The sequence below is a fragment of the Ornithorhynchus anatinus genome, chromosome 3 (assembly GCF_004115215.2).
Source record: "Ornithorhynchus anatinus isolate Pmale09 chromosome 3, mOrnAna1.pri.v4, whole genome shotgun sequence".
Lineage (NCBI taxonomy): Eukaryota > Metazoa > Chordata > Mammalia > Monotremata > Ornithorhynchidae > Ornithorhynchus > Ornithorhynchus anatinus.
Genome location: NC_041730.1, coordinates 38,799,298 through 38,825,501, shown reverse-complemented (window position 1 = coordinate 38,825,501; position 26,204 = coordinate 38,799,298). Strand labels below are relative to the sequence as shown.

Below are 26,204 nucleotides of genomic sequence, written 5' to 3'. Positions count from 1 at the left end.
CCATCTCATCTCTCTCACCATTCACCCCTTGCTCGTTCCCTGCCTCGAGCCTGGAGCTCCCTCCTCCTTCAGAGCTGGCAGACTCTGATTCTTCCCATCTTCAAATCTCCACTAAAATTGTTCTTCTCCAAGAAGCTTTCCCTGATCAACCTCTCATCGCCTATCTTTATTTTAGTCTCGCTCCCATTTGTGTTGCATATACACCAGTTTCCCAATCCCCGAGCACCACCCCCAGAGCACACATATATTTGCTTATGTGTACATACATATACACACACATACAAACATACATACACATATATATAAGGACATACATATAATATAAGGAGATATATATAAGATATATATATATATATATATATATGGGGATATATATGTCCTTATATTCTGCTACTTCCCCCATCTGTAATTTATTTTCTTATCTGCCCCTCCAGTTAGATTGTAAAGTCTTTTGGGGGCAGGGATCATGTCTACCAACTCAATTGTTCTCTCTCAAGTGCTTAGTACAGTACTCTGCATTCAGTAAGTACAGAGCACATAATGTGGTCAATGCATTGATTGTTTAACTGAAAGTACACTTGCGCTAACAGGAGTGGTGGCTGTTTGCATGAAGAAGAAGGAGAGGACCTAGAAAATGTTTTGGAGGAAGGATTGACAGAATCTAGCAGTTCATTGAATAGGAGCATCGAAAAACTGAGATGTAGGGAATGACACCAAGACTGCAAGTTTCTTAGACTGGGAGGATGATGAAGGTCATTCATTCGCTCGTATTAATTGAGCACTGACTGTGTGCCAGGCACTGTACTAAGTGCTTTAGAGAGTACAGTGTGACAATAAGCAAACACATAACCTGCCCACACAAGCTTACAGTCTGGTGGGATGTGGGGAGACAGACATTAATATATAAAAAATTACAGAGATGTACATCCCTTTGATTCTATTTATCATGATAATATTGTCTTGTTTTGTTTTGTTTTGCTTTGCTGTCTGTCTCCCCTGATTAGACTATGAGCCCATCATTGGGCAGGGATTGTCTCTGTTGTCGAATTGTACATTCCAAGCACTTAGTACAGTGCTCTGCACATAGTAAGAGCTCAATAAATACTAATGAATGAATGAATGCAGTGGGGCTGGGATGGGGGAAGAACAGAGAGACCAAGTCAGGGTGATGCAGAAGGGAGTGGGAGAAGAGGAAAAGGGAGGCTTACTCAGGTAAGGCCTCCTGAATAATAATAATAACAATAATAATAATAATAATATTGGTATTTGTTAAGTGCTTACTATGGGCAGAGCACTGTTCTAAGCGGTGGGGTAGATACAGGGTAATCAGGTTGTCCCACGTGAGGCTCACAGTCCTAATCCCCATTTTACAGATGAGGTAACTGAGGCACCGAGAAGTTAAGTGACTTGCCCACAGTCACACAGCTGACAAGCGGCAGAGCTGGGATTCGAACCCATGACCTCTGACTCCCAAGCCCGGGCTATTTCCACTGAGCCATGCTGCTTCTCTGCTTGGAGATACGCCTTCAATAAGTCTTTGACCGGAGATACAATAACTGTGAGATTTGAGGTGGGAAGGCGTTGCAGGAGGTGGACGAGGGGTCGGCGGCGAGACCGTGGCACAGTGAGAAGGTTAGCATTAGAGGAGTGAAATGTGCAGGCTGGGTTGGAGTAGGAGAGAAGTGAGGTGACGCAGGAGGGGGCAAGTTGAGGTAGTTCTTTAAAGTCAATGATGAGGAATTTTTGTTTGATGTAGAGGTGGATGGCCAACCAATGGAGTTTTCTGAGGAGTGAGGTGACATATCCTGAACGTTTTTGTTGAAAAATGATGGCATTATAGGCTGACATGAAAAAGCTAGAAGTAGGGGGGAAGGGATTAGGAGGGGAAATGAGAATCTATGGGAGCGTGTTGAGTTTGAAGAACGAGGGGGGCATTAAGGGGATGCAAGGAAAAATGTGGTATTAAATAGCAGGAGGTAGAGCTAGAGAGGTAGATTTGGTTATCATCTGCATGGAAACAGTAGGATTGAAGCCACACAAGCAGATGCCAGTCCATATTCCACTCTGCTGGCAGTATTAGCATCTTCAAATTAATACTAATAAGTGTGGTATTTTTAAACAGTCAATATATGCCAAGCAATCTACTAAGTGCTGAGGTAGATGAAAGATAATCAGGTTGGGCACAGTCTCTGCTCAACATGGGCCTCAAAGTAGAAGGGAGAACAGGCAATTAGCCTCCCCCTTTACGGATGAGGAAACTGAGGCCCAAAGAGGTCAAGTGACTTGCCTAAGGTTTAGGATCAGGTAAGTGGCAAAGCCAGGATTAGGACCGGGAATAGAACTTGATTCTATTTATTGCCATTGTTCTTGTCTGTCTCCCCCGATTAGACTGTAAGCCCATCAGAGGGCAGGGACTGTCTCTATCTGTTACCAATTTGTACGTTTCGAGCGCTTAGTACAGTGCTCTGCACATAGTAAGCGCTCAATAAATACTATTGAATGAATGAACCCAGGTTTTCTTACCCTCAAGTCTACGGTCTTTCCACTAGGGCATGCTGCTGCTTCAAATCCCTCCTAAGGTCCCAACTCCTCAGTTAAGTCCCCTTCGGATCCCTACATCCCAAGTCTTATCAACCTATTGACCTCTTCTTGCACTTAACTTATTTACACCCATCCTCTATAGTTACTCATATATGTACATTCATTTGTACATTCAACTCTTCTGATTTTTTCCTGGTGTAATTGCTCTGCTACCTTTCTGATCTTTGTTCTTCCTATAGCTTCCACTATTTGTAAATCAGTCTGTGCAGTTGTATTCCTTATGAAGTCGTAAGCTTCTTGTGGACAGAGAATGTATATTTTGCTTTTACTTTACCAAGCATTTCGAAGAAGAGTGCTTTATACTCAAATATCTTTATTGCCACTTCTATTAATTACTTTTGCACTGTTTCTGGAGACCTTATTCATGAAACTTTCATTTGTCCTCAAAGGAGTGATTAGTGATTCCGTATATGTTTGCAAATAATGAAAAAAAAGTCATTTTTGGACTCTTTTAGAGAATATAAATTAATTGCCCATCACTTTACTCCAGAGCAGGTTCGATGATAGTCTTGGAAGATACAAGGCTAATGTTTTGGAAAGATTTCTTTTTCCATTTTAGGAGCCCCAGATTAATACTACTACCTCAAAATGATTGCAATATTTCATAAGCACTTAACAGATACCATAATTATTATTATTTGAAAACTGAATCTGTAAGTTTCTTAGAAATTATGGCCATCCTGGCTAATCTAACTACAGGATGAATCCTAAACTTTTGTTTTTCAATTTCGAAAGGGTATTCGGGCATCGGGAAAAGCAACAGAATGTCTGTGACCCAGGAAGATGCTTGTAATAACGTGAAAGTGGTAGTACGAATTCGTCCAGAAAATTCCAAAGAAAAAGCCGTCAACTTCTACAAAGTCGTCCATGTCGTGGATAAGCACATATTAGTATTCGACCCGCAAACGGAGGAGGTCGGTTTCTTTCGTGGAAATAAAGTCACAAATCAAGACATTACTAAGAAAAAGAGAAAGGATCTTAAATTCGTGTTTGATGCTGTTTTTGATGAACACGCAACTCAGCAGGAAGTTTTTGAAGACACCAGGAGTATACTTGATGGCTTTTTGAATGGATATAATTGCACAGGTAATTCTTCACATTTTCCCATCACCCCTCTCTGGGAAAGGTGAGGGGGTAGCTTTCCCCAATATATTTATTTATTCAAGTATAATCGGAAAGACTTATCATTCAAGTTGGGATTTTAATACGTGTCTTAAAACAAGAGCATATCTGTCTTAGATTTTTCTCCAGTGGAAGTTCTGGCCCAGAGAAGCTCTAAGTGCAGGTTGGTTCAGGTAGAGGCACCAGTTAAGACACTCGACCCACCTCCAAGTCTGCCCTGGAAAATCTGACGTCACGTTGGAGAACATCTTGGGCTTTGCCTCAGCTTTACTGACCCCACAGCTGGTGGCTTTGGGACCCACGCCAAGAATAATCCAAGCAGGTTGAAGTAGGATCCTTAGGGCACAAGGTGAAAGAGAATGATGCCAGCCCTGCTGGGCTTCTGCTGTTAATAACGCAAACTTCTGTAGGTCATTCGGGTGGCCTACACAAATACAGTAGGCCTCATCTCATCTCTCTTGGAGAAAGGCAGACTGTGGTGATCAGTTACCCTTCTGTCTTACTTCCCGAGCTTCATTTCTGCCACTCTTCCTTTTCTCAGTTCAGTTAGTACTGGGTTTGCAGGTGAGGCCTGCTTATTTCTTTCATTTATTTGATTTCACTTTTGTTTTAGTGATATTTAAGCGCTTTCTAGGAGCCAAGGTGGGGTAGGTATGGGATAATCAGATTGGACACGGTCCCTGTCCCACCTAGGGTTTAGAGTCTTAATCCCCATTTTGCAGATGAGGTAACTGAGACACAGAGAAGCGACTTGCCCAAGATCATGCAGCAGACAAGTGTTAGAACCAGGTTTAGAACTCAGGTCCTTCTGACTCCCAGGCCTGTGCTCTATCCACCAGGCCATGCTGCTTCTTTAGGTCTAAGGCACAATTTCGCCCTTATGGTCGAGTGAAGGTAGATTTTACTTTAGGAGGCTAGGTTAATTTTGGTGGTGGTTTTTAACTATCTTGTCTTCTCTTCATCAGGCTACTGTTCTTCAAGGTTTCTAATCCCAAACCGATTACTCTCCTCCCAAACTCCTGCTCCACCCTGTGTTTCTTTTGACTTGCTTTTCATGCCACTTCCTAAAAACTTTGCATGCCTGTTTTCTTCACTTTCTCCCCTTCTTGTCCTACAAAAGAAGAGTGAAAGTGATAAAATCAAAATTTCCCTCTGTCTACTCTTTAACTACAAGCGTCCCAGAGAGATTGAAGTACGTTTGTAGTTTTCATGTCTGTTTTGTATTTTCCAATTGGCATAGCATTTCTACCAAGACTTCGCTAGGATTTCAAGTTGGTAAAAGTCTTGCCAGGGGCATTTTGGAGGATGAATGGTTCCGAAACATATTTCATTTTGCAGCCCTGTGGGAAACTTCTAAAATAGCAGAACTCCAATCATTATCAGGACGTGCTCTGTTTATACTGCACTAAAATAGAAAGGAGGGAGTTAGGAGGTAGTGAGCGCGTACAGTGAGAAGCAGTGTGCTCTAGAGGAAAGAGCACAGGCCCGAGAATCAGAGGAACTGGGTTCTAAACCCAGCTCTGGCAATTGCTTGCTGCGAGACCTCGGGCAATTCATTTCACTTCTCTGGGCCTCAGTTTCCTCCACTGTAAAATGGGGATCAAACCCTACTCCCTCCTGCTACTTCGGCTGTGAGGCCCAGGTGGGACAGGGACTGTGTCCCACCTGTTTATCTTGTGTCTACCCCAGCAGTTAGAACATTTGGTGCTTGACAGAGAGTAGTAACTGCTTAACAGATACAATAATAACACATAAAACAACTCCTTCGGTGGTTGCTGACTTCGAATCATACTGCTTCAATAGATGGATTTTTTTTGAATAACCTGTTTTTTGGGGGAACAGTCCTGGCATATGGGGCCACAGGAGCTGGAAAGACTCATACAATGTTGGGATCACCTGAAGAACCTGGAATTATGTACCGAACCATGGTGAACCTCTACGACTCCATCGATCAGATTAAAGAGGAGAAACTCTGCAGTGTTGCCGTATCTTATCTAGAGGTATGTTGGCAGCAATCATCCTATGAAGATAAAGCAGTCAAGAAAACTTTTCACTTCTCAGAAATAGTCATCATGATTGCTGTTTGGTTTTTAACAATCTGTAGAAGTATATCCATAGTAAAAGCTACGGATAAACATCCTTATTTTATCAAGCTCTCTTCTCTTTATTGGAATCAATCATTTCTGTTAGTTTATCAAAGCAACAAATATGCAGAAGACATTTACTCTGCTTGGCCGATCTTGATCGATTGTTGGCAGACGTTGTCCTATCAATGTGTAAGCCCAGAAAAAGCTGTGGGGAGAGAGCTGAGAATAAAACAATAGCAATGGGAACCTTTTCTTAGATAAAAATAACTCTGGTTATCATTTTTTTAAAAATTGAGGATAAATTGTGTGTGTTTAATGTTTTGAGGTATACAACGAACAGATACGGGATCTTCTAACGAATTCAGGGCCATTGGCTGTTCGCGAAGATGCCATGAAAGGGGTAGTTGTTCAAGGACTAACGTTACATGAGGTATGCAAAATGACATTCTCCCCAAGTGACATTTGCTAGAGGATAATAACAGGAGTGGCTGTGGGCTCACCAACCTTTTTGGTCTACTGCATGGCTGTCTGAAATAAAGCAGCTGAGCAGATGTCACGGAGTTCAGAAATGTAAACGTCAGGGTCTGCCTAAGTGTTTTGTTGTCTGCCGTTGGGACAAATATCAAGTGAACTTAGCCTAATTGGTGAAAGGCTTCATGCCGGGTAACTCTTTAAATTGAAATTCTACACCTTTAATTAGTGGAAAGCTTGCTCTCAGAGACTTGTGTCTGCTTCTTTTGCCGATGTGTTTCAGCCCAAAACTGCAGAGGAGATTTTACAGATGTTGGATTACGGAAACAGAAACAGAACTCAGCACCCGACTCATGCGAATGACACATCCTCTCGTTCTCATGCCGTTTTCCAGGTAAAGTGGAGTTTGTAAGGGCTTGTGATGAATAACAGAGCTATCGTGAAACTTAAACCTTCTTTCTGGAAGCTTCTTCGTTTTAGAATGCATAAAAAGAATAGATGGATCGTGTGATTAGGAACACGTAGTAATATATGAGTGTGTCAACTTCTCGTACCTTCCCCCGCCTTGCAGCACTAGGAAGGTGACACTTCCTTACATCTACTATGATGGGCTGAACCAAGTGGGAGCTCAAATACTACTTTTACTGCAAGGGATATTGAGATCAGGAATGTCAGAACCCAAAAGGGCTCAAGTGTATCCCTAAGAAATTGCAAATTCAGATATTTCAGAAATGGTGAATTTTCCATCATTTCTTCAATAGAAAGGTGTGTCGCTTACCTACTTCTCTGCTGCTGCTTCTCTGTCCCGTCTTCCCGAAGGCTGACGTGTACAATGTGTAAATCCTGTCAAAAACAAAAGAAAAGGGAAAAGTTTTAAGGTTAGACGTTTATCAACCTGCAGAATTTTCAGGGATCGGTGCCATTCTTACTACTGCTATTGGTTTAAGGAAAGATAATACACTCTGGCCACCAAAATCACCAGAGTTCATCCAAACAAAAATGCCTGTGAAAAATCAAATAGATATTAAAGCAAGAAGCTAATTAATTCATTATCTGTATGATGGCAGCATGATCCAAAATGGGAGTTGCTGACCTTGCTTTCCTCCTTCTTCCCTCCTCCCACTCTGACTGTGTTCTGAGTTTTTAGATGAGTTGGGGCTATGGAAATATATTTAATTGACCACAGTTCATACAAGAAAGTTCCAATCATTTTGGATTTGTCAAGCAATTCTAGAGAAGCGACATGGCCTAGTGGATAGGGCACAGACCTGGGAGTCAGAAGGACCTAGGTTCTAATCCTGGCTCCGCCACTTGTCTGCTATGTGACCTTGGGTAAGTCACTTCTCTTCCTCTATGCCTCATTTTCCTCAACTGTAAAATGGGGATTAAGACTGTGACCCCCATTTGGGACAGGGACTGCTTCTAACCTGATGAGCTTGTATCTATCTCAGTGCTTAGAACAGTGCCTGGCATATAATACTCAACAAATACCACTAAACAATAAAAAAAAAAAGCAAAAAAGCACCGATTACATGGGAAAACCCTGTACTAAGGGTTGGGGTAGATACGATATAAACTGATTGTACCTAGTCCCTGTTCCACATGGGGCTCACAGCTAAGACTGTAAGCCCAGTGTTGGGTAGGGATTGTTTCTATCTGTTGCCAAATTGTACTTTCCAAGTGCTTAATACAGTGCCCTGCACCCAGTAAGCGCTGAATAAATATGATTGAATAAATGAATGAAGGACGGAGAATAGATATTTTAACGCCGTTTTACCGATGAACTAATGTATCCATCGTTATTTATTGATTACTTACTGTATATAGAGCACTGTACTAAGCACTTGCGAGAGTATAAGAGAGTTGATAGGCACGTTCCCTGCCTACAAGAAGCTTAATTGAGGTACAGAAAAGTTAAGTGACTTGCCCAAGTTCCTACAGCAGGAGAGTCGTGGAAGCGGGATTCAAACCCAGTTTTCCTGATGACCAGACCCACTCTTTTTCTACTAGGCCTCACAGCTTCTCTTCAGAATGAATGGGCTAGCTATGAGGTTAAGAATAAGGTTTCCCAGAAATGTTTTTTATGGCGATTGGAGGTGAATAGCTGTTCACTGTTGTTTGAAACAGGGAGTTTACCTAGATTGGGTGGTTGCATTCTTGTCTTATTTATGACATTTATTGAGCATCTAGTTGCTGAGTCTTCCCAGTGAAAAGCTAAAAGTATCCATAGTAAGAAAACTATTGTTTATCGATGGCCAGGGAAGATATTTCCCAATTTAAATAAGAGCCTGAATTTTATAGGTATAGATGGTGACCTGGAGTTGATGAATCTTAGCTTATGTTTGATAATCATCACATCTGGGTCTTCAGGTAAGTCAGAACTTCTGACCTTGTCCTGAGCTGAATGGTATCCCTATGCCCAAAAAGGAACCCAGAAATGCTCCCAGCAGGCACAAATTGAAAATAATTGGCATCTGTTGGCATGAGAAGCAGCTTAGCCTAATGGATAGAGCACAGACCTGGGAGTCAGAAGGACCTGGGTTCTCATCCCAGTTCCTCCACTTCTTGGCTGTATGACCTTGGGAAAGTCACTTAATTTCTCTGTACAATCTTGTTTTGCGAGCTGGAGGGGATTCCACTGGAATGCAACCCAGGGATAACCTGGGTCCCCTAAAGCCCATTAGCTCTCTGACAGCCCCAAAGTTGTTGTTTTTAATCCCTAAAATGGTATGGTCATTCTGTTAATGCTGCAATTTTTATCATTTTTCAGCTTCATTTTTAGTTAAAAGAAGGATTTGTGACGAGGGCCTTTTCAGCAATTTCTCGCTAATGTATTACAAAAACAAATGTTTGCAGTATGGATGAGAAAATGTGTCCATATTTTTTTGTTTGTTTTTTGTTTTTTCTAACTATGGGCTGTGCTTTAGATTGACACAAAAATGTACTGGATTGATAACTGCTGCCCTGGTGTCCTGATTCTGCTCTTCCTTACTAAGAATTGCAATTAGGTGCAACAGGATGTTTTCATTTTGTTTTTAATGACTCACTATTTCATTGCTCCCTATATGTCTTCCCTCCTTATGCAACAGGATGATCTTATTTTGTCTTTCATGGTAATTCATTTCATTATTTCACTTCCCCTTAGATGTCTCATCTCCCCTACTATATTCTTAGATTGTGAGCCTTTTGAGAGCCAGGGACCATCTCTAATTCCCACCTGTTTATTTTTTCCCAGTTCTGCCAGTAGTAAGTGCTTAATAAATATTAATAAATATTTCTGCAGCTAACAGGAGACCTCAGAAAGACCAGAAACAATACTATCACAGCAGATTGCCCCAGTATTTTATTTTATTTTATTTTTTTTTACTGATCTCTGCATCCCCTTTTGGGAAACCGCAGCACAGCCTTGAGATATTTCAGGGCTATTATGGCTAAAGGGGACGTGGTTAAAAAGGTTGGAGTGGATGAGAGGGCTGAAGTGTACATAGCCTAGCGGGCAGACACACTGCCTGCTGGACTGTTTATTGTTATAGTGTACCTTACCAAGTGCTTAATACAGTGCTCTGCACACAGTAAGTGCTCAATAAATACCACTGACTGCCTGACTGCCAGAAGAATTCCCAGTGCCAAGCATGGAGGTCTTGCCTTCACAATCATTAGCTTGTCCATACAAAGCAATCCTTACTCATTGTGGGCCACAGACGAGCATCCCGACCCCTTCTGATCAACTTTTTTGTTTTTAGTATTTCGTCATTTCATTGCTCTTTACGTGTCTTGTCTCCATATGCAACAGAATGTTCTTAGCATTTGATACTTCAGTCAGTGGTATTTGAGTGCTTACTATGTTTAGAGCACTGTACTAAGCTCTTGGGAGAGTACAACAAAACAGAATTAGCAGATACATTCCCTGCCTGTAGCAAATTTACAGCCTAGAGTTGCCAGAGTTCTTGCCAGAGTTCCATCTCCAGGTGGCAGTCCGATAAGGTGTGGTTGCTGGGGCTGCAAAGGAAGTCATGGATCATCCGATCTATTCCGAGCATATAAAGATCCTAATTCTTTAGACCGTTTAGACTGTGAGCCCATTGTTGGTCAGGGATTGTCTCTATCTATTGCGGAATTGTACATTCCAAGCACTTAGTGCAGTGCTCTGCACATAGTATTAATTCATTCATTCAATAGTATTTATTGAGCGCTTACTATGTGCAGAGCACTGTACCGAGCGCTTGGAATGAACAAGTCGGCAACAGATAGAGACAGTCCCTGCCGTTTGACGGGCTTACAGTCTAATCGGGGGAGACGGACAGACAAGAACAATGGCAATAAATAGAGTCGAGGGGAAGAACATCTCGTAAAAACAATGGCAACTAAATAGAATCAAGGCGATGTACATTTCATTAACAAAATAAATAGGGTAATGAAAATATATACAGTTGAGCGGACGAGTACAGTGCTGAGGGGATGGGAAGGGAGAGGGGGAGGAGCAGAGGGAAATGGGGGGAAAAGAGGGTTAAGCTGTGGAGAGGTGAAGGGGGGGTGGAAGAGGGAGTAGAGGGAGAAGAGGAGCTCAGTCTGGGAACGCCTCTTGGAGGAGGTGAGTTTTAAGTAGGGTTTTGAAGAGGGGAAGAGAATCCGTTTGGCGGAGGTGAGGAGGGAGGGCGTTCCAGGACCGCGGGAGGACATGGCCCGGGGGTCGACGGCGGGATAGGCGAGACCGAGGGACGGTGAGGAGGTGGGCGGCGGAGGAGCGGAGCGTGCGGGGTGGGCAGTAGAAAGAGAGAAGGGAGGAGAGGTAGGAAGGGGCAAGGTGATGGAGAGCCTTGAAGCCTAGAGTGAGGAGTTTTTGTTTGGAGCGGAGGTCGATAGGCAACCACTGGAGTTGTTTAAGAAGGGGAGTGACATGCCCAGATCGTTTCTGCAGGAAGATGAGCCGGGCAGCGGAGTGAAGAATAGACTGGAGCGGGGCAAAAGAGGAGGAAGGGAGGTCAGAGAGAAGGCTGACACAGTAGTCTAGCCAGGATATAACAAGAGCCCGTAGCAGTAAGGTAGCCGTTTGGGTGGAGAGGAAAGGGCGGATCTTGGCGATATTGTAAAGGTGAAACCAGCAGGTCTTGGTAACGGATAGGATGAGTGTGGATAGTAAGCACTCAATAAATAGGAATGAATGAATAAATTCTTTGGCTTACCTCTTACTTTTGCTCCCTTTAGCAATTTGGTGCGGTTAACAAAGCTATTTTTTTCCCACCAAATTACTGTTTTTAACTGAAGTACTTCTAATTGTATACCTTTCATTATTTTGCAAATCCTTTTTTAATTTTGCCGCATCTCCTTTTCTGATTTTTTTTTAACTTTCTCTCATAGATTTACTTGAATCAACAAGACAAAACAGCAAGCATTAATCAAAATGTCTGTATGGCCAAAATGAGTCTCATTGACTTGGCAGGATCGGAACGTGCTAGTGCCACAAGTGCCAGGGGAGCCCGTTTTCGAGAGGGCACTAACATAAACCGTTCCCTTCTAGCTCTCGGAAACGTCATCAACGCCTTAGCAGATGCTAAGGTGAGTGTTTTTCTTTCATATTAGTCATTGCAAAGATTGGATATGCTAGCTTCTATTCAAGCAACTCACTCAGTTTTCTCGTCTATCAAATGGCTTGGTCTGTACATTGGAAATTTGATATTAAGATTGTACTAGGACAGATTTTCTGTATAAAGAACTCGAGTGCAATGTACTCTATCAGAAACAATAGCTCCTTCTAGTTTTTTTAATAATCAATGTGTGTCGACCTAACATGGAAATTGTTAGGGCTGTAATTGTTGAATGCACTTATTGCAAGTGCTTAACTAATTGGTTTGAAATCAGTTTAAAGAGATTGACTTTAAATTGAATGACAACTTTCCCTCGTATCTCCTCAGTGTGCTAGTCACGTGGAACTGGTCTGCTGGTTCAGTACAATGTTAAAGGAGCTCACACAGAATCTACCTCAACATTTTAAAATCACGTATCAATGTACACTAAAGGTGGCTTTTTATGTTAAGTGCTCACTGTGTCAATCAGTCATTTATTGAGCGATTACTGTGCGCAGGGCACTGTATTAAGCTCGTGGGAGGGTAGAGTACTGGACTGTACACTTCACACCTCTAATGCTAACCATTTTACTGTATCTCGATCTCATCTATCTCACTGCTGACCTCTTGCCCACATCCTGCTTCCAGCCTGGAACACCCTCCCTCCTCATGTCTGATGTACAATTGCGCTCTCCCTTTCAAAGCCTTATTGAAGGCACACCTCCTCCAAGACGCCTTCCCCGACTGAGCCTTCCTTTGCTCTTCTCCCACTCCTTTCAGCATCGCCCTGACTTGCTCCCTTTATTCATCCCATTTCCCAAACCTACAGCACTTATGTGCATATCTGTCATTTATTTATTTTAAAATGTCTCTCCGTCTTGACTGTAACCTTGCTGTGGTCAGGGAATGTGCTGTTTGTTACACTCTCCCAAGCCTTAGTACAGTGTTCTGTATAGAGTAAATTCTCAATAGATAACAATTGACTGACTGACTTCAGTAGAGTCAATTAACTTGTATTTACCCCAGGTCTTAGAATATTGACTGACTCTATTCTATCCAGGCTGAATACAGTCCCTATTCCACATGAGTCTCACAGTCTATGTAGGAGGGAGAACAGGTATTGAATTTCCCATTTTGCAGTTGAGGAACCTGAGGCACTGAGAAGTTAAGTGACCTACCTAAGGTCAAATAGCAGGTAAGTGGTGGAGCTGAGATTAAAACCCAGGTCCCCTGGCTCACAGACCCTTGCTTCATCCATCACTTAGCAACGTTCATTGCTTCTTATCCCTAAAGAAGCTGTATTGGCCCCCAAAACATTCCAAAACCCGTGGATGTCATGCACAGAAGACTAATAAGCATGGAACCAGGGGAATAACAAGGATCTGGCAACAGCACTGATAGACGTCTTAATACACCCACCTTTATAAGATGTGGGTTTATTAATTATTAGAGAACTTACCTAAAGATGAAGACATAGCCTCCGCTCCAACTTTGAGGAAATCACTCTGAAGCCAAATTTTAAAAAATTGTCTAGGACCTGGGCTTAGTGGAATTCCTGTAAGAAAATAAAAAAATCTTCTACGAGGAAAGGCTTCAGTGCTCAAACATGGGCAATTCCACAACCTGAAACCACCAGCAAATGCCACTAAGCACTTAATTCAGTGCTCTGCATACAGTAAGCGCTCAATAAATATGATTGAACGAATGAATGAATGAATGAATGCTGTTATTGTGTAGAGTCAGGATACAGAGCTTTTCATGGCTTTCAGTGACAATACCGACAGGGACAGCCTATCCATGCCCGTGACAATTGAAAAGATGGATGCGTGACCCACATTCCCTTCCACGTGGTTGGCACAAAAGATAGTTCTTGGCTGCATTAATGTGTACGTCATCATAATCACCTTTTCTAGAACAAAGATGGACACCTGCAGGCTAATAGTCAGTTCTTCCTCACTGCTTTCCGTTGCCTCAAGAATCTAGACAAAAGCCTTCTGGACAGAATACCGAAGAAGATATTAACCATCCACTGCTTGAATGCAGCGTCACTATTTATTAAGACGTTTGCGAAGACAAGTACATGATGAGTTCAAGGAGTAAAACCAAGGTTTCTGTTCTGTATTAGTAAACTTAATGAGAGTGTTTTGAAATGATTAATGCCCAAAGTTTCTGGGAACAACTATCCAAATTTGACTGCCCTGAGAAAGTTACCAAGATCCTAAGGCCAACCCACTGCATTAGGTTCACTTGACTCAGAGTTAAAGTGGTCTTGGCACTTTTTCCCCATCACCCCCAGAGTAAAACAAGGTCTGAGTGATAGATCTAACAAATTTTTGCAACAACACTTGAAGGTATGATGCGATCCAGAAGATGGTGTCAGAATATTCGAGCCACGGTACAATACATGCAACGTAGACAACAGATATCATTTGATATCTTTGGAGACCTGGGTTCTAATGCTGACTCTATCACTTGCCTGTCACATGACCATGGGCAAGTCACAACTTCTCCATGCTCAAGTTATTTCATAGGGGAAATGGCCTTGAGCAGTTGGTTTTTATTCCATGTAAAACTTTCTCAAAAAATGATTCACAGTTTATTATGGTATTAGGAACCTATCTGCATAATAAAAATTACAAAAATTAAGTCTGGGGATATTTTTATTAATGAAAACCTATTGCAAATAATAGGAAAACTGGCTGAAGCTCCTAGTAGATTTTCCCGTAGGAATATGGCCAATGAGGTGTCAATTAGCACTAATTAGTAAATGTTCCTTCCCATAGGGCAATCATTATTATGGAGGAGGCAGGGAAGGGTGTGTTTTTACAGCAACTATTCTTGGTCCTAACACCTAATACTAAATTAATATTCAGCACTTTGTATCAATGATATTTTTTGAATGCTTAACAATGTGCAGAGCACTATGTAAGAAAAATGAAGTTAATTGATAACTCAGTTGAAGAATTTCTCAAAATTTCCAACATCTGGGATTTATTTATATAATGGGAAAATCTGACTGAATCATGTGTAATGTTGAAAAAGTTAAACTCCTATAAAAAAGCACAGTGGAGGATAATTGCTCAATTTATACAGACTATTAAGTATGCAGGACTTGTTCAGTAATATCTTATAATTTATTTAATATTTGCATTTAATTCACAGTTGGAATGTTGAAGGGTAACCCATGCAATTGTCCCCGTTTTTATTTGCTTGTTTGCTTGATATGTGGGTAGCCTGGTGCTGCATTAGGATTTGAAATTATCTGAAGATGTTTAAAATTAAAGGAATGTTTTCAAAAGGAGCCAAACCTGGAAAAATCAAAAGTTTAACAACTCAGTCTTTTATTCTAAATTTACACCCTAACCCTTCATTATTTCTGTTTTGAAAAATCTCTGATGATTCCTGATCAAGTCTACAAGAAAATAGGTGATGAGTGGGTATCCAGTTCACCAGGGGGAGGAGGGGACTGGCCCAACATTTTGGGGGGCAGTTCCCACAGATTTGTCCAGTCCAGATGTCTGATAATCTCTGAGGATTTCTATATAGGTCTGAAAATGACCCAGAATGGTGGTTTTATGATGTAACTCGTTGAAGAAGCCTGTCCTCTCCCATTCCTAAACCTCACTTAAAGTCCCTGCCCCCGTTTCATCTACATGCTCACAGTGAAAAATTGGCACCATCAAAACATAGTATTTGTTGACAGGGCTATTGCCTAATTTTATTTCTTTAGTTAACAGCCATATTTCTATAGTTGTTCTCGTGTTTTGGTGTGTGGTGGGTGTTCTAGTTAAGAAAGAAGTGGTCAAATCTTTAAGATTCATTAATGGAAAAATATGGAAGATGGAACTTTTACACATTTTAATATGTGTTGCTGCATATATTCGCTGAAGGAAGCGGTGTACAGTGAGTGATATGAGGAACCATCACTACCTTAAAAGAGAGTTAGACGAGGTAGTCAAGCGTGGATTAAATGCTTAAAATGAAATAGTTCCACTGAAATTTAGAAGTTGACCAAAAGTACTTTGTTTTTTCTTTTACCAGAGGAAGAAGCAGCATATCCCTTACAGAAATAGCAAGCTTACCCGGCTGCTAAAAGATTCTCTTGGAGGAAACTGTCGAACAATAATGATAGCTGCTGTCAGTCCTTCTTCTATGTTCTATGATGACACATATAATACACTTAAGTATGCCAACCGGGCAAAAGAAATAAAATCTTCGGTAAGTCCTCGTACAGTACATTTATTTTGAATTATAAGCAAAACAACATCAGAGATGTGCCAGTTTTGGAAGGATATTAATCTGTCTGGGGAAACGTAGGTTGATGGACATAGTATAGTATTGGGGCATTGCAAGTCTTAGGTCTGCCTCTGATGCTGTTGCACCAATCTTTAGTCTTGGTGACAAATTTTGACCCTTTTGAATGGTTACTATAACATTAATTAGTATAGTTGGTGAAAATTTTGGTCATCTTGGTTATCTAACCAAAAATTAGCTTACTGCCCCTTCTAGTCAATGAATTTTTGACTAGCCTAAATATAATTTTCTACTGAACCAAAACTACAGGGCGGACTGGTGATCTGGTGTGTTTATGCCAGTAACGATTTTAAAGATGGATTAAAGAAAATGCATTTAGTGTTCAATACTTTTTAATTCTTTGGATTCCTGCTGTATCTGTATGCTATTTTATCCTATGAGGAGGGAATTGCCGCCTTATGAAATCATGTGTTAAGGAAAACTTGCACTATAATTAAAGATCATTGTGTTCCTCACACATAAACTCTGCCACTTGTTTATGTGAACTTGGGCAAGTCACTTAACTTCTCTGTGCCTCAGTTACCTCATCTGTAAAATGGTTTAAGACTGTGAGTCCCATGTGGGACATGGAATCTGTCCAGCCTGATCAGCATCTACCTACCCAACCACTTAGTACAGTGTCTGGCATATAGTAAGCATTTAACAAACACCAAAAAAAAGCTTTCTTAGCCAGAATGCTTGAGGACTGGCAGATACGGTTTAGTCAGTTATGCTAATTATCTAGGAATCAGGGTGTTGTATAAATTTATAGAAGCCTCAAGTAAAATCCCATCAAAAGAATCAGGAAGATCTGCATCGCCAGGCATGAACTGTATGCTAATCACATCATAGGACTTAAAATAATCAAATTAAAGCTCCTCCAAAGCTCCCGGAATGATGAGCAAGGAGCTTACCTTTCATTGAAATCTGGCCATGTTTGTATTCAGGTTTTAAAACAAGGCTGTTTCCTGATCAGACTAAAATATATCTGTGCCTGAAGTTGTTGCAGTGCCTGTTTACTGTTCTGCTAATGTGACTAGCAAACTGGAGCGTGCTTCAGCTGGGTCAAGGGGCAGATTTATTGAGGATGAGAAGAAGTAGCATTGCCAAATCGAAAGATCATGGGCCTGGAAGTCAGAGGACATGGATTCTATTTCTAGCTCTGCCAATTGCTTGCAGTGTGACCTTGGGCAAGTCACTTAACACCTCAGTGCCTCAGTTTCCTCAACTGTAATATAGGGATTAAAAACCTGTTGTACTTCCTATTTAAAGTGGGCACCCCATATGGGACAGGGACTGTGTCCAAACTGATTAGCTTGTTTTTACCTAGGCACTTAGAACAGTACTTGACACACTTGAAGATCATTGGAAAGAACCATGTGGATATTGAGGATCAGTGTAGGAATGGTGAAGGAGAGGAAGAATATGAGAGAGACATCCATCCAAGTGGTTCAGAAACTTGGAGGTGGGACCTGAGGGGTGGTAGATGAGGGCAACCAGCACTCAGAGTGGGTGCCATGAGTTTCAGAGGATAAAGAAGAGGAAGAAAAACTCACACTGTTTTGTGCTGATGAGCCAAAAAAAATTCTGAGCAGTTGGTGCAGAACCAATCCTAGAAATTAAGCACTAATTAACTTTTACATATTTCACTGTGAAGGTTTAACTATGAAATAATAATCAAGAGAAAGGTAAGGAGACACAGAGGGAGAGCAAAACCAACCAGTTCTTGTATTCTCTCTCCTCCATCCCTATTTTTCTGTTTGGGAAGGCTGTAGGTTAGATTTATAGAAATCATTTTTCTATAAAAATGTTACCTCGCTACTCAAAAAACTCCAGTGGTTGTCCATCCACTTCCGCAACAAACAAAAACTCACCATTGGCTTTAAAGCACTCTACCACTTTGCCCTCTCCTACCTCACTTCACTATTCACCTTCTACAACCCAGCACACAACATTTCACTCCTCTAATGCTAACTTTCTCACTGTGACCCGGTCTCCCCTGGCGCACATCCTGCCTATGGCCTGGAACACCCTCCCTCCTCAAATGCGAAAGACAATTACTCTTCCTCCCCTTCAAAGCCATATTGACAGCACATCTCCAAGAGGCCTTCCCAAACTAGGCCCTCACCATCCTCTTCTCCCACTCTCTTCTGCATTTCCCAGACTTGCTCCTTTTGTTCTTTCCAGTTCCCGGCCCCACAGCACTTATGTACATATCTGTAATTAATTGATTTGCAATGGTGTCTCTCTCCCCACTCTAGACTGTAAACTTGTTGTGGACAGGAAATGTCTGTTTATTGTTGTGTTGTACTTTCCCAAGTGCTTAGTACAGTGATCTGCTCACAATAAGTGTTCAGTAAATGCGATTGAGTGAATGTTTAGTGCATCATTTATGCAAGTGACCTGGCAGAAAGGGAATGAAGGAGAGAGAAATCGATCGATGATATTGTTCGAGTACAATAGAGATGGTGTAGATGATCCCTGCCTTAAAGGAGTTTACCACCTAGTGGGGGAGTCAGATGTTAAAATAAATTGCAGATGGGAAACAGCAGAGTATAAGGATAAGTACGAAAGGGCTGTAAGGCTGGGATTTACAGTGGAAGGAAATAAGTTATGGAAATGGAAATCAGATTATTGGATCTCCTTCCACATTCATGCCAAGTTTTCCATTTCGATTCTCAGCAGTTAACTGGTTTTTTCTTTCTTCTTTTTTAAAAAAGGTTTTACTAACTGGTGTCCTGAAAAATATCTTTAAAGATGTGTATTGAACTTTGGCTGGGCAAATGGCATGTAATTACCTTGGATTTTTGCTTTCTTTTGTTTTTAACATATCCTTTTAATATTTAACAGTTGAAGAGCAATGTTATTAATCTGGACAGCCATATAACACAATATGTAAAGATCTGTGAGGAACAAAAGAAACAGGTATGTCAACTTCTTAAGAAATGCTAAGTAGCTGTCAAATATAGCTCCATAAAGAGAATACAAATGTAATTAGGGTCTTTCAGAGCTTTTCTTGACAAACAGGAATACTAACAAATGTAAACTTGTTTTAATGCCATAACGTTTCTACTGTAATTTCTGCTATGGCACTCAAAAGCTAAACGATTGTGTGTTCTAAGACTTATATTTAGGTATGGTAAAATCATTCAAAGAGAAACCATTTTTTAAAATTTTAGCCAACATTTTTCTATCCTCTATTCTATTTTCTATTCTATCTTCAGATCATACTATTAAAAGAAAAACTGAGAGCCTATGAAGAACGGAAAATAGTCGCTCCTGAAAATAGTCAAGTGAGCGTGTTACTTTCAAACAGGCAGGAAACAGAAAATCAAAGGTAAAAACAAAATTTGGGGATTTCATTTTACTTAACTTATAGCAGAATAACTTTAACCATATTGAAGTTTTAGCACTAATAATTTCTGATTTTGAAGTGTACCCATGCGTATTTAACTACAAAATGCCGGGGGAGAAAAATAAATACCAGGCTAGAATTAAGACAGTTCCTGATGCCCAAGGGGCTCACAATCCAAGATTAAGTGGGGACAGAAGGTTGGTGACTAACCCAAAGAAAAATGAAATAATAAAAATACAAAAGCAACAAGGATAAGGATTAAAATAAAAAACATGAGGGAACCATAGGGAGAGAAGTAAGTACAGGCTTTTCACATCTTGGGTCCAACAATCACAGCCTCACCAATACTCTAAAGGTTGAAAAGTCTTCATGCTGACACCCTTTTCTCAACCTTCTTGGGCTGGACTGGGGCTAATGGGAAATTCCGATGTCGTGGGAGCTGAGCAGATTCTCCTCGGAGCTGCAGACCTCAGCCATTTGCCGGTAGAAGGAACGAGGAAGGGCGTCACACTGCACTGTAGCTCCCAAGAGTTGAGGAATCAGAAAGTTTGGTGTATCTCCTGTGGGTTTTTTTGAGTACTTTTAAAATAATTCCTGAAATGGCACAAGGAGCCAAGTCAACCTTGTTGGATTTGGAGGGATTTTAATTGGCTGTTTTCATTCTTTCCTTACTAGTGGAACCCATCAAAGATTTATTGTTATTACTGTTAACTCTCCCTCCTCCAAACCAACTGAGCCTAATCAGTTTGGCTTTTAAGTCCCACATTCACTGCTGCACTGTTCTGGAGTTTGTTTATTTGAAATAGGTGAGGTTTTTTTTTTTTCTCTTCTGTCAACAGCACAATTTGCCTTTGTTTGCTTTGAATCAATCGATACTCCTGCCGGACAAATATTTAGAGATTAATAGTATAATTATTGCTATGTTTTTAAAGAAATGCTCACTCTGGCAAAACTCAACTGAGTCCATAGATCCCTGTGGTAGTAAAACACTGTGGTGCTTCTTTGCTGAGTTGGAAGAAATTAATGACAAACCACAGCACTCAAAGAATGTGCTATTTTGCATATTTTAGATGTGACGACTCACTTGAATAAAAGACAAATTGTCCAAATTATTGGTTAATGTTATCCAAACCATTTTTCAAGCTTAGTTTTGTTTGCAGAACAAGTGTGCTGCCAACAGTTTCTTTCTAATCTTATGTTTACTTTTTGAGCAATTATAATGATTACAGATAAAATAGGTTTTTGAGGAGTCTCTTCACATTTTTAACATTTAAAAAAAAAAAAAGACCTCATTCCAATCCAAGAGGTAAGCCATCACCCACAAATACTCTTGGGAAATCAGGTATTATCCTCCTTTGGCTCTGGACCTAAAGGAGCAGAGCCCAACACTGGGAATAAATCCCTGAGAGGATTGTTGTTGTTTATTTATTCCCTCCTTTCCTAAGCAACACCTCAGCCCTTACGCTTCGCTCCATCCAAGCTAACTTTCCTACTTTGCCTCACGCTCAAGTTGCCTGCCTCGAAATCCCTGCTTATGGCCTTATTCTTGCCTGTAACTTCCGCCCCCTTCAAATCCACTGAACCACAGCTCTCCATCACTTAAACAAAGCCCTCCTGAAGCCAACCTCCTTCTGGAAGCAGCCCCCAATTAATTTGCTCCTTTCCAGATTATGTTAACCGAACAACTATCCTTACACTTATATTTATGCATCTATCCTTAACACTTCTGTGTACTTTGTCAATTTTCATTTTTTATTTATCTACCCATTCTGCCATATTCCTGCTCCCAGCAGCTGTTCTTTGTTCTGCTTCCACTATTTATTAAAAATAATATATTTATTTTTTCTGTCTCACTTATTAGATTATAAATCCTTTAAGGACAGAGACCTGCCTTCTACTTTAACTGTAGCTCCCAGGTGCTTACCAAAGTGCTCTACACTTTATAGGTACTCAAGAAATACCATTGATTTATTGCTAGATCTCTTTAAAATAAGTCATTTGTGTCAGTGCAATAGGTTTTTCTGAAAGAGGTAATAGGAATATTTTTATTCATCTGGTCATGTTATGTGTTTTTTCATTCACTGGTTACAACTGGTTATCATTTCACTTTTAGTGAAATGCATAATCTGAAGTTGATGATCCTTTCGTTCACATGGAAAAAAGTTAAGTTAATGGGTTCGTACAGAGAATGTTGTAAGAAATTGTTAAAGCCTTCAGGTGATTGTGCCAGAATAAATTTGTTAGTTTAATGTTCATGGTGGACCAATTAAATACAAATGTTTCTGTTGATATCATAAAATTTAATGATGTGTAATCGTTAAGTGAATTCTTTTGGACTGCAATGTTGCAGCATTTAAAGAAAATTAATCCAGTAATGTTAGTTTTATAAAATAAACACTAGTCAAGAGTATTCTCTCATGTCCCCTGGAACAAAACATTTTGAAAAAAGTTTAGCTCTTTGGGTGAGGTGAAACGTTACAAGGGTGCAAGCTGAAGTCTTGTGGCTGGAACCTAAAGATAACTTCTCAATTCATTTACTGGCATTGGTGTTGTTATAATATAAAACAATGAATGTCTGTAGATATTCCCCATTAAATATTTATCAGTTTGACAAAACTGCAGTAAAGTCAATGTATTGTGGTTTATTTTCATACCCATCAGATTTTCATTAACAGCCATTGACGTAAATCAGCAGTGTTTTTACCACTAAACCATACTGATATATATTAAAAAGAGAATTTATTTTAATGCATGTACATCTTAGGACAATTTTCTAAGAGGTTTCACAGTTTAAATTTTCCTTTTAAGCAATATGTGCCTATTAACCAACTGCAACCAATTAACCAATTATGCCTCACAGTGAAGCCCCCCCTTCTACCCCCAGTGTTTATTCATTTCAAAGATTTCTGAGGTGGAAAGGGTAATGCCCTGAAATGTCAAAAAACTAATACAATACCCCAAACATTCTAAATATGTAATCAGAAGAATCTCAAAATTGGAGAGACCCACAAAGAAGTTTTGTTCTTTTTTTGTTTTATTTTAGGTTTTTTTTAATGGTATTTTTTAAATGCTTACTGTGTGCCAGGCACTGTTTTAAGCACTGGACAAGATATGAGTTACTCAGGTTGCACCAGTCCATGTCCCACATGGGTCTCTGAGACTTAATAATCCCTATTTTACATATGAGGTAACTGAGGCACAGAGCAGTTAAGTGACTCACCCAAGGTCACACAGCGGGCAAGTGGTGGAGTTGGAATTAGAACCCACAAGTACTTCTGATTCTCAGGTCTGTGCTATTTCCACTAAGCTAAGCTGCTTCTCTGCATATGTGGAGTTACATATATGTATTTGTGGCTATATAACAGTCCTTTTTTTTTCCTGAGCACTGATACTGATATGAAATATCTATATGTGTCACTGTGGCCTTACATATAGATTGTGATTGGACCCAATTCCTCGTTGTTTACATGTAAAGATAGATTCTTCCTGCAGTAAATGTTTTTTGTCCCACACAGGGCCTCGCTCAATCTTCAAGCTACGTTCTTGGAAACCCCAGTCTTTGCATAGTCTTGACTGGAGAAGAGCAACCCTTTTTCCACTTGCTGCCTTCCTGTTTAGTCTGTTTTAGTGGCCTTCCAACAATCCATTTTTATTTACTAGGTCTTTAAATCTCTATGCCCACCCAGTTTTCCTGTGTTCCCTTCCAGCCGCCAGTTGGAGAGCCTAATGTATCCATTCTCCTCATGTTTCCAACCCTTAGTCTTTAAAACATGCTTAGTTAATATTGTAATTATTAAATCCATAAGAAAAGAGACTATTATGTTTAGTGAAAATTTCATCCATTTTGCATTATTCTCTTGTCATAGATGAAGATAAAACCTTTCACGTTTGCATATCATTGATTATAATGCCTTGAAGAGGTGTATTTTCACTTTGATCTATATGTGCTTTTTCAGGACACTTTGCATAATTTCAGCATCCTTGAGTCTTATAATTTGATGCTTGTTGTTTGGGTTAGGTTTCGAAGCATTTTGAATTGCGTATTCCAGAAGCGTGAAGAGATCAGACAGGAATATTTAAGGTTAGAAATGCTACTGAAGGAAAATGAGCTGAAAACCTTCTACCAGAAACAGTACCATAAGCAAATAGCCATGATGTGCTCAGAAGAGAGTATAGAAAAGGTGAGTATTTCACAGTATGCCCGTTTTTCAAAATATTACAGTCTGATGGTAAACATTTTGTAAGGGGCCATTAATTTTACTTTCACTTGTTCTTTTTGTTGCTTCAAAACTGTTTTAAAGTTTCTTAATCATTCATACAGCAGCCTTTGTAGTACGAAATTGGAGCTCTATTTTGAAATTAGGTGAACTTGAAATATTTTATCGCTTTCTTGAGCAGTAGTTAAAATTGATAGTAAAACACATGCACATATTAAGTACCCTGATTGGTAAACTCCGATTTTTTTTAAATTGAAGATTGAAGCCTATCTAAATTTTCCTTTTGCATTGAGTACCTGATAAAATGGTGTCTTACTGAGCCATTTTGAAATAATTTTGTATTTTTTAATTCTCAGAATTGACACCATTTTTTGAATGTCAAGATTAACTAATTTGTAAATTACAAATATTAAAGGCATTTTATGTAATGACTAAATTAAGACCTCTAAATCTCCCATTTTAATGCCTTTTAAAATCCTAATAAATAATTGTTAGTGATTCATATAGAGCCCTTTGGGTTAATTCTTCCCCACCCTAAATCCATTAATTTAATGTGAGCAATCTGGGAGACCTGGCATATATATCTATTTCTCCCAAAAGCAAGAAATTTCATCATGGAAGATTAGAGCTAATTGCACCGCAACTAATTTCAATTTAGCAAGATCTTTATTAGAGATGGTTAATGCTTATATTGACCAAATAACTGTTTTTTTCCTCATATATTCACTATACTACTACTTATGGTAATGCTAATTGGTCATCTCATATACTGTTCATTCAAATAGCTTTCTGTTTCTTGCCTCAGCTTCCTGGGTTCAGAATTAATTGCAGGAGTATTTTTATGGGCATATGGATACTTTGGATTCCCTGGTTAAACTGCACAATTGCATATTCACCATTCCTGAATATCACTGCTCTTTGTGCTATCATCTACAATAGGGCTACTATACCGTCTGCTACTAATTCCTTGAAAAGACAATGAGTCAGTGGTATCTGTTAAAGGCTTACTGTGTGCAGAGCACTATACTAAGTGTTGAGTTGGTAGATGCAATCCTGTCCATAAGGAGGTTACACTCTACAGTGAGAGACAGATATTAAACTAGATTATGGATAGGAGAAGTAGAGTATCAGGATATTTACGAAAGTTATTGTGGGGCTGGGCTGAGTATCAAAGTGCTTAAGAGGTACACAGCGAAATGTATGGTCAACACAGGGGAGAGCAGATGGAGGAAATAGAGAGCTTAGTTTGGGAATGCCTCTTGGGGACATGATTTTTAGGAAGGTTGCAGATTCCATGGTGACTTTTGTCCTTAGATCCTGGATTTCTGTCCCTAAACCTCCACCCCACTATTCTCACAAACTTGATAAAACAAGGCCTTAAGTTCCATTGTCTCCAGACAAACATCTTTGGAAGATGTAGGAGATAGAGGCTACAGAACAAATGTGACTTTTTATATCTAGTTAAGATTTCTCAGGTGAATCTAATAACTCGCTACTACCAAAATATTTCTTGCTTATAGGAACGGTAAGATGTGTTCCTTTAAGGTTCTCTCCGTAAGACTCCTTGGGAATCTTGGATGGTCTATGGAAATATTGTAAAAGTAATTATTTTGCTAAAATGAATAAGTGGAGCCTAAGCATTTAATGTTTTGCTCTTAGTGCTTACACTTGAAAATTTTGTAAAGGTTGATTTTCAAATGAATTAAACATATAAGGACCTTTTAAGACCTGTGCTGGGGCAAACACAGATTTTATTCATCTGTCAGGAGCTGGCCCATTATCAATTTATCAATTTATTTCTTTGAAACCATGACAATTTGCCATCTCATCTAGAAAAATTGTTGTTCACACTGAGAATACAGATTTTATCACAGTGGGGATATACTACTCTTTCAGTAATCATAGAAAAGAAAATTTTTCTTAACCTGGAGTAAGCCATTATCATACTAAGTTGCAAATCTATTTTATAAGTAAGAAAGACCTCAACCTGTCATGAAGAAAGCTGACTGGGGTTAGAAGTGAGGGATGAAGAGGAGAAGTATTTTTTTTTTTTAAATATATTTTCCCAGGAATGAAAATATTCTCATTTAGTGATTTTTATGTTGGCAGCATTACATGTGCAATGAAAAATAGAGCTATTTTTAACAGATTACTAATATTTACAGCACAATTTTAGAATGCATTTCTACATGGATCAAATCATCCCAGTATTAGTCAATATTTATTGAACACTTACTGCATGCAGAGCACCGTAGTAGGGGCTCAGGAGAATACCAGTAGAACTGATAGATTTGCTCCCTGCTCACAAGAAACTTACAGACTAGAGAGGAAGACAGACATTAATATAGATAAATTATGGTTCTGTACATAAATACTGTGGAGTAATGTAGAACATTTACCCTTACTCTTTCAGTATATATTTTATTTTTCACCACAGACAATTAAAAAATAAATCAAGATAAATGCAAATAAGCATATGTGTATTATAGTACTT

At 39.7% G+C, this 26,204-nt stretch overlaps 1 protein-coding gene across 2 annotated transcripts in view; it reads left to right on the top strand.

Annotated features, from left to right (window-relative positions):
* Nucleotides 1-26,204, top strand: part of KIF18A (kinesin family member 18A) — an 89,565-nt gene that overhangs the window by 11,887 nt on the left and 51,474 nt on the right. The window contains exons 2-10 of one of the 2 annotated variants that reach the window (XM_029059097.2): nucleotides 3,337-3,687; nucleotides 5,566-5,723; nucleotides 6,136-6,240; nucleotides 6,565-6,675; nucleotides 11,640-11,837; nucleotides 15,887-16,063; nucleotides 18,989-19,063; nucleotides 19,363-19,475; nucleotides 23,512-23,674. In XM_029059097.2, the coding sequence (XP_028914930.1) occupies nucleotides 3,366-3,687; nucleotides 5,566-5,723; nucleotides 6,136-6,240; nucleotides 6,565-6,675; nucleotides 11,640-11,837; nucleotides 15,887-16,063; nucleotides 18,989-19,063; nucleotides 19,363-19,475; nucleotides 23,512-23,674 (1,422 nt within the window). In that variant the 5' untranslated portion in view covers nucleotides 3,337-3,365. Of the gene's footprint in view, nucleotides 1-3,336; nucleotides 3,688-5,565; nucleotides 5,724-6,135; nucleotides 6,241-6,564; nucleotides 6,676-11,639; nucleotides 11,838-15,886; nucleotides 16,064-18,988; nucleotides 19,064-19,362; nucleotides 19,476-23,511; nucleotides 23,675-26,204 lie in introns of those variants that run through there. The other variant, XM_039911457.1, reaches the window with a different exon arrangement.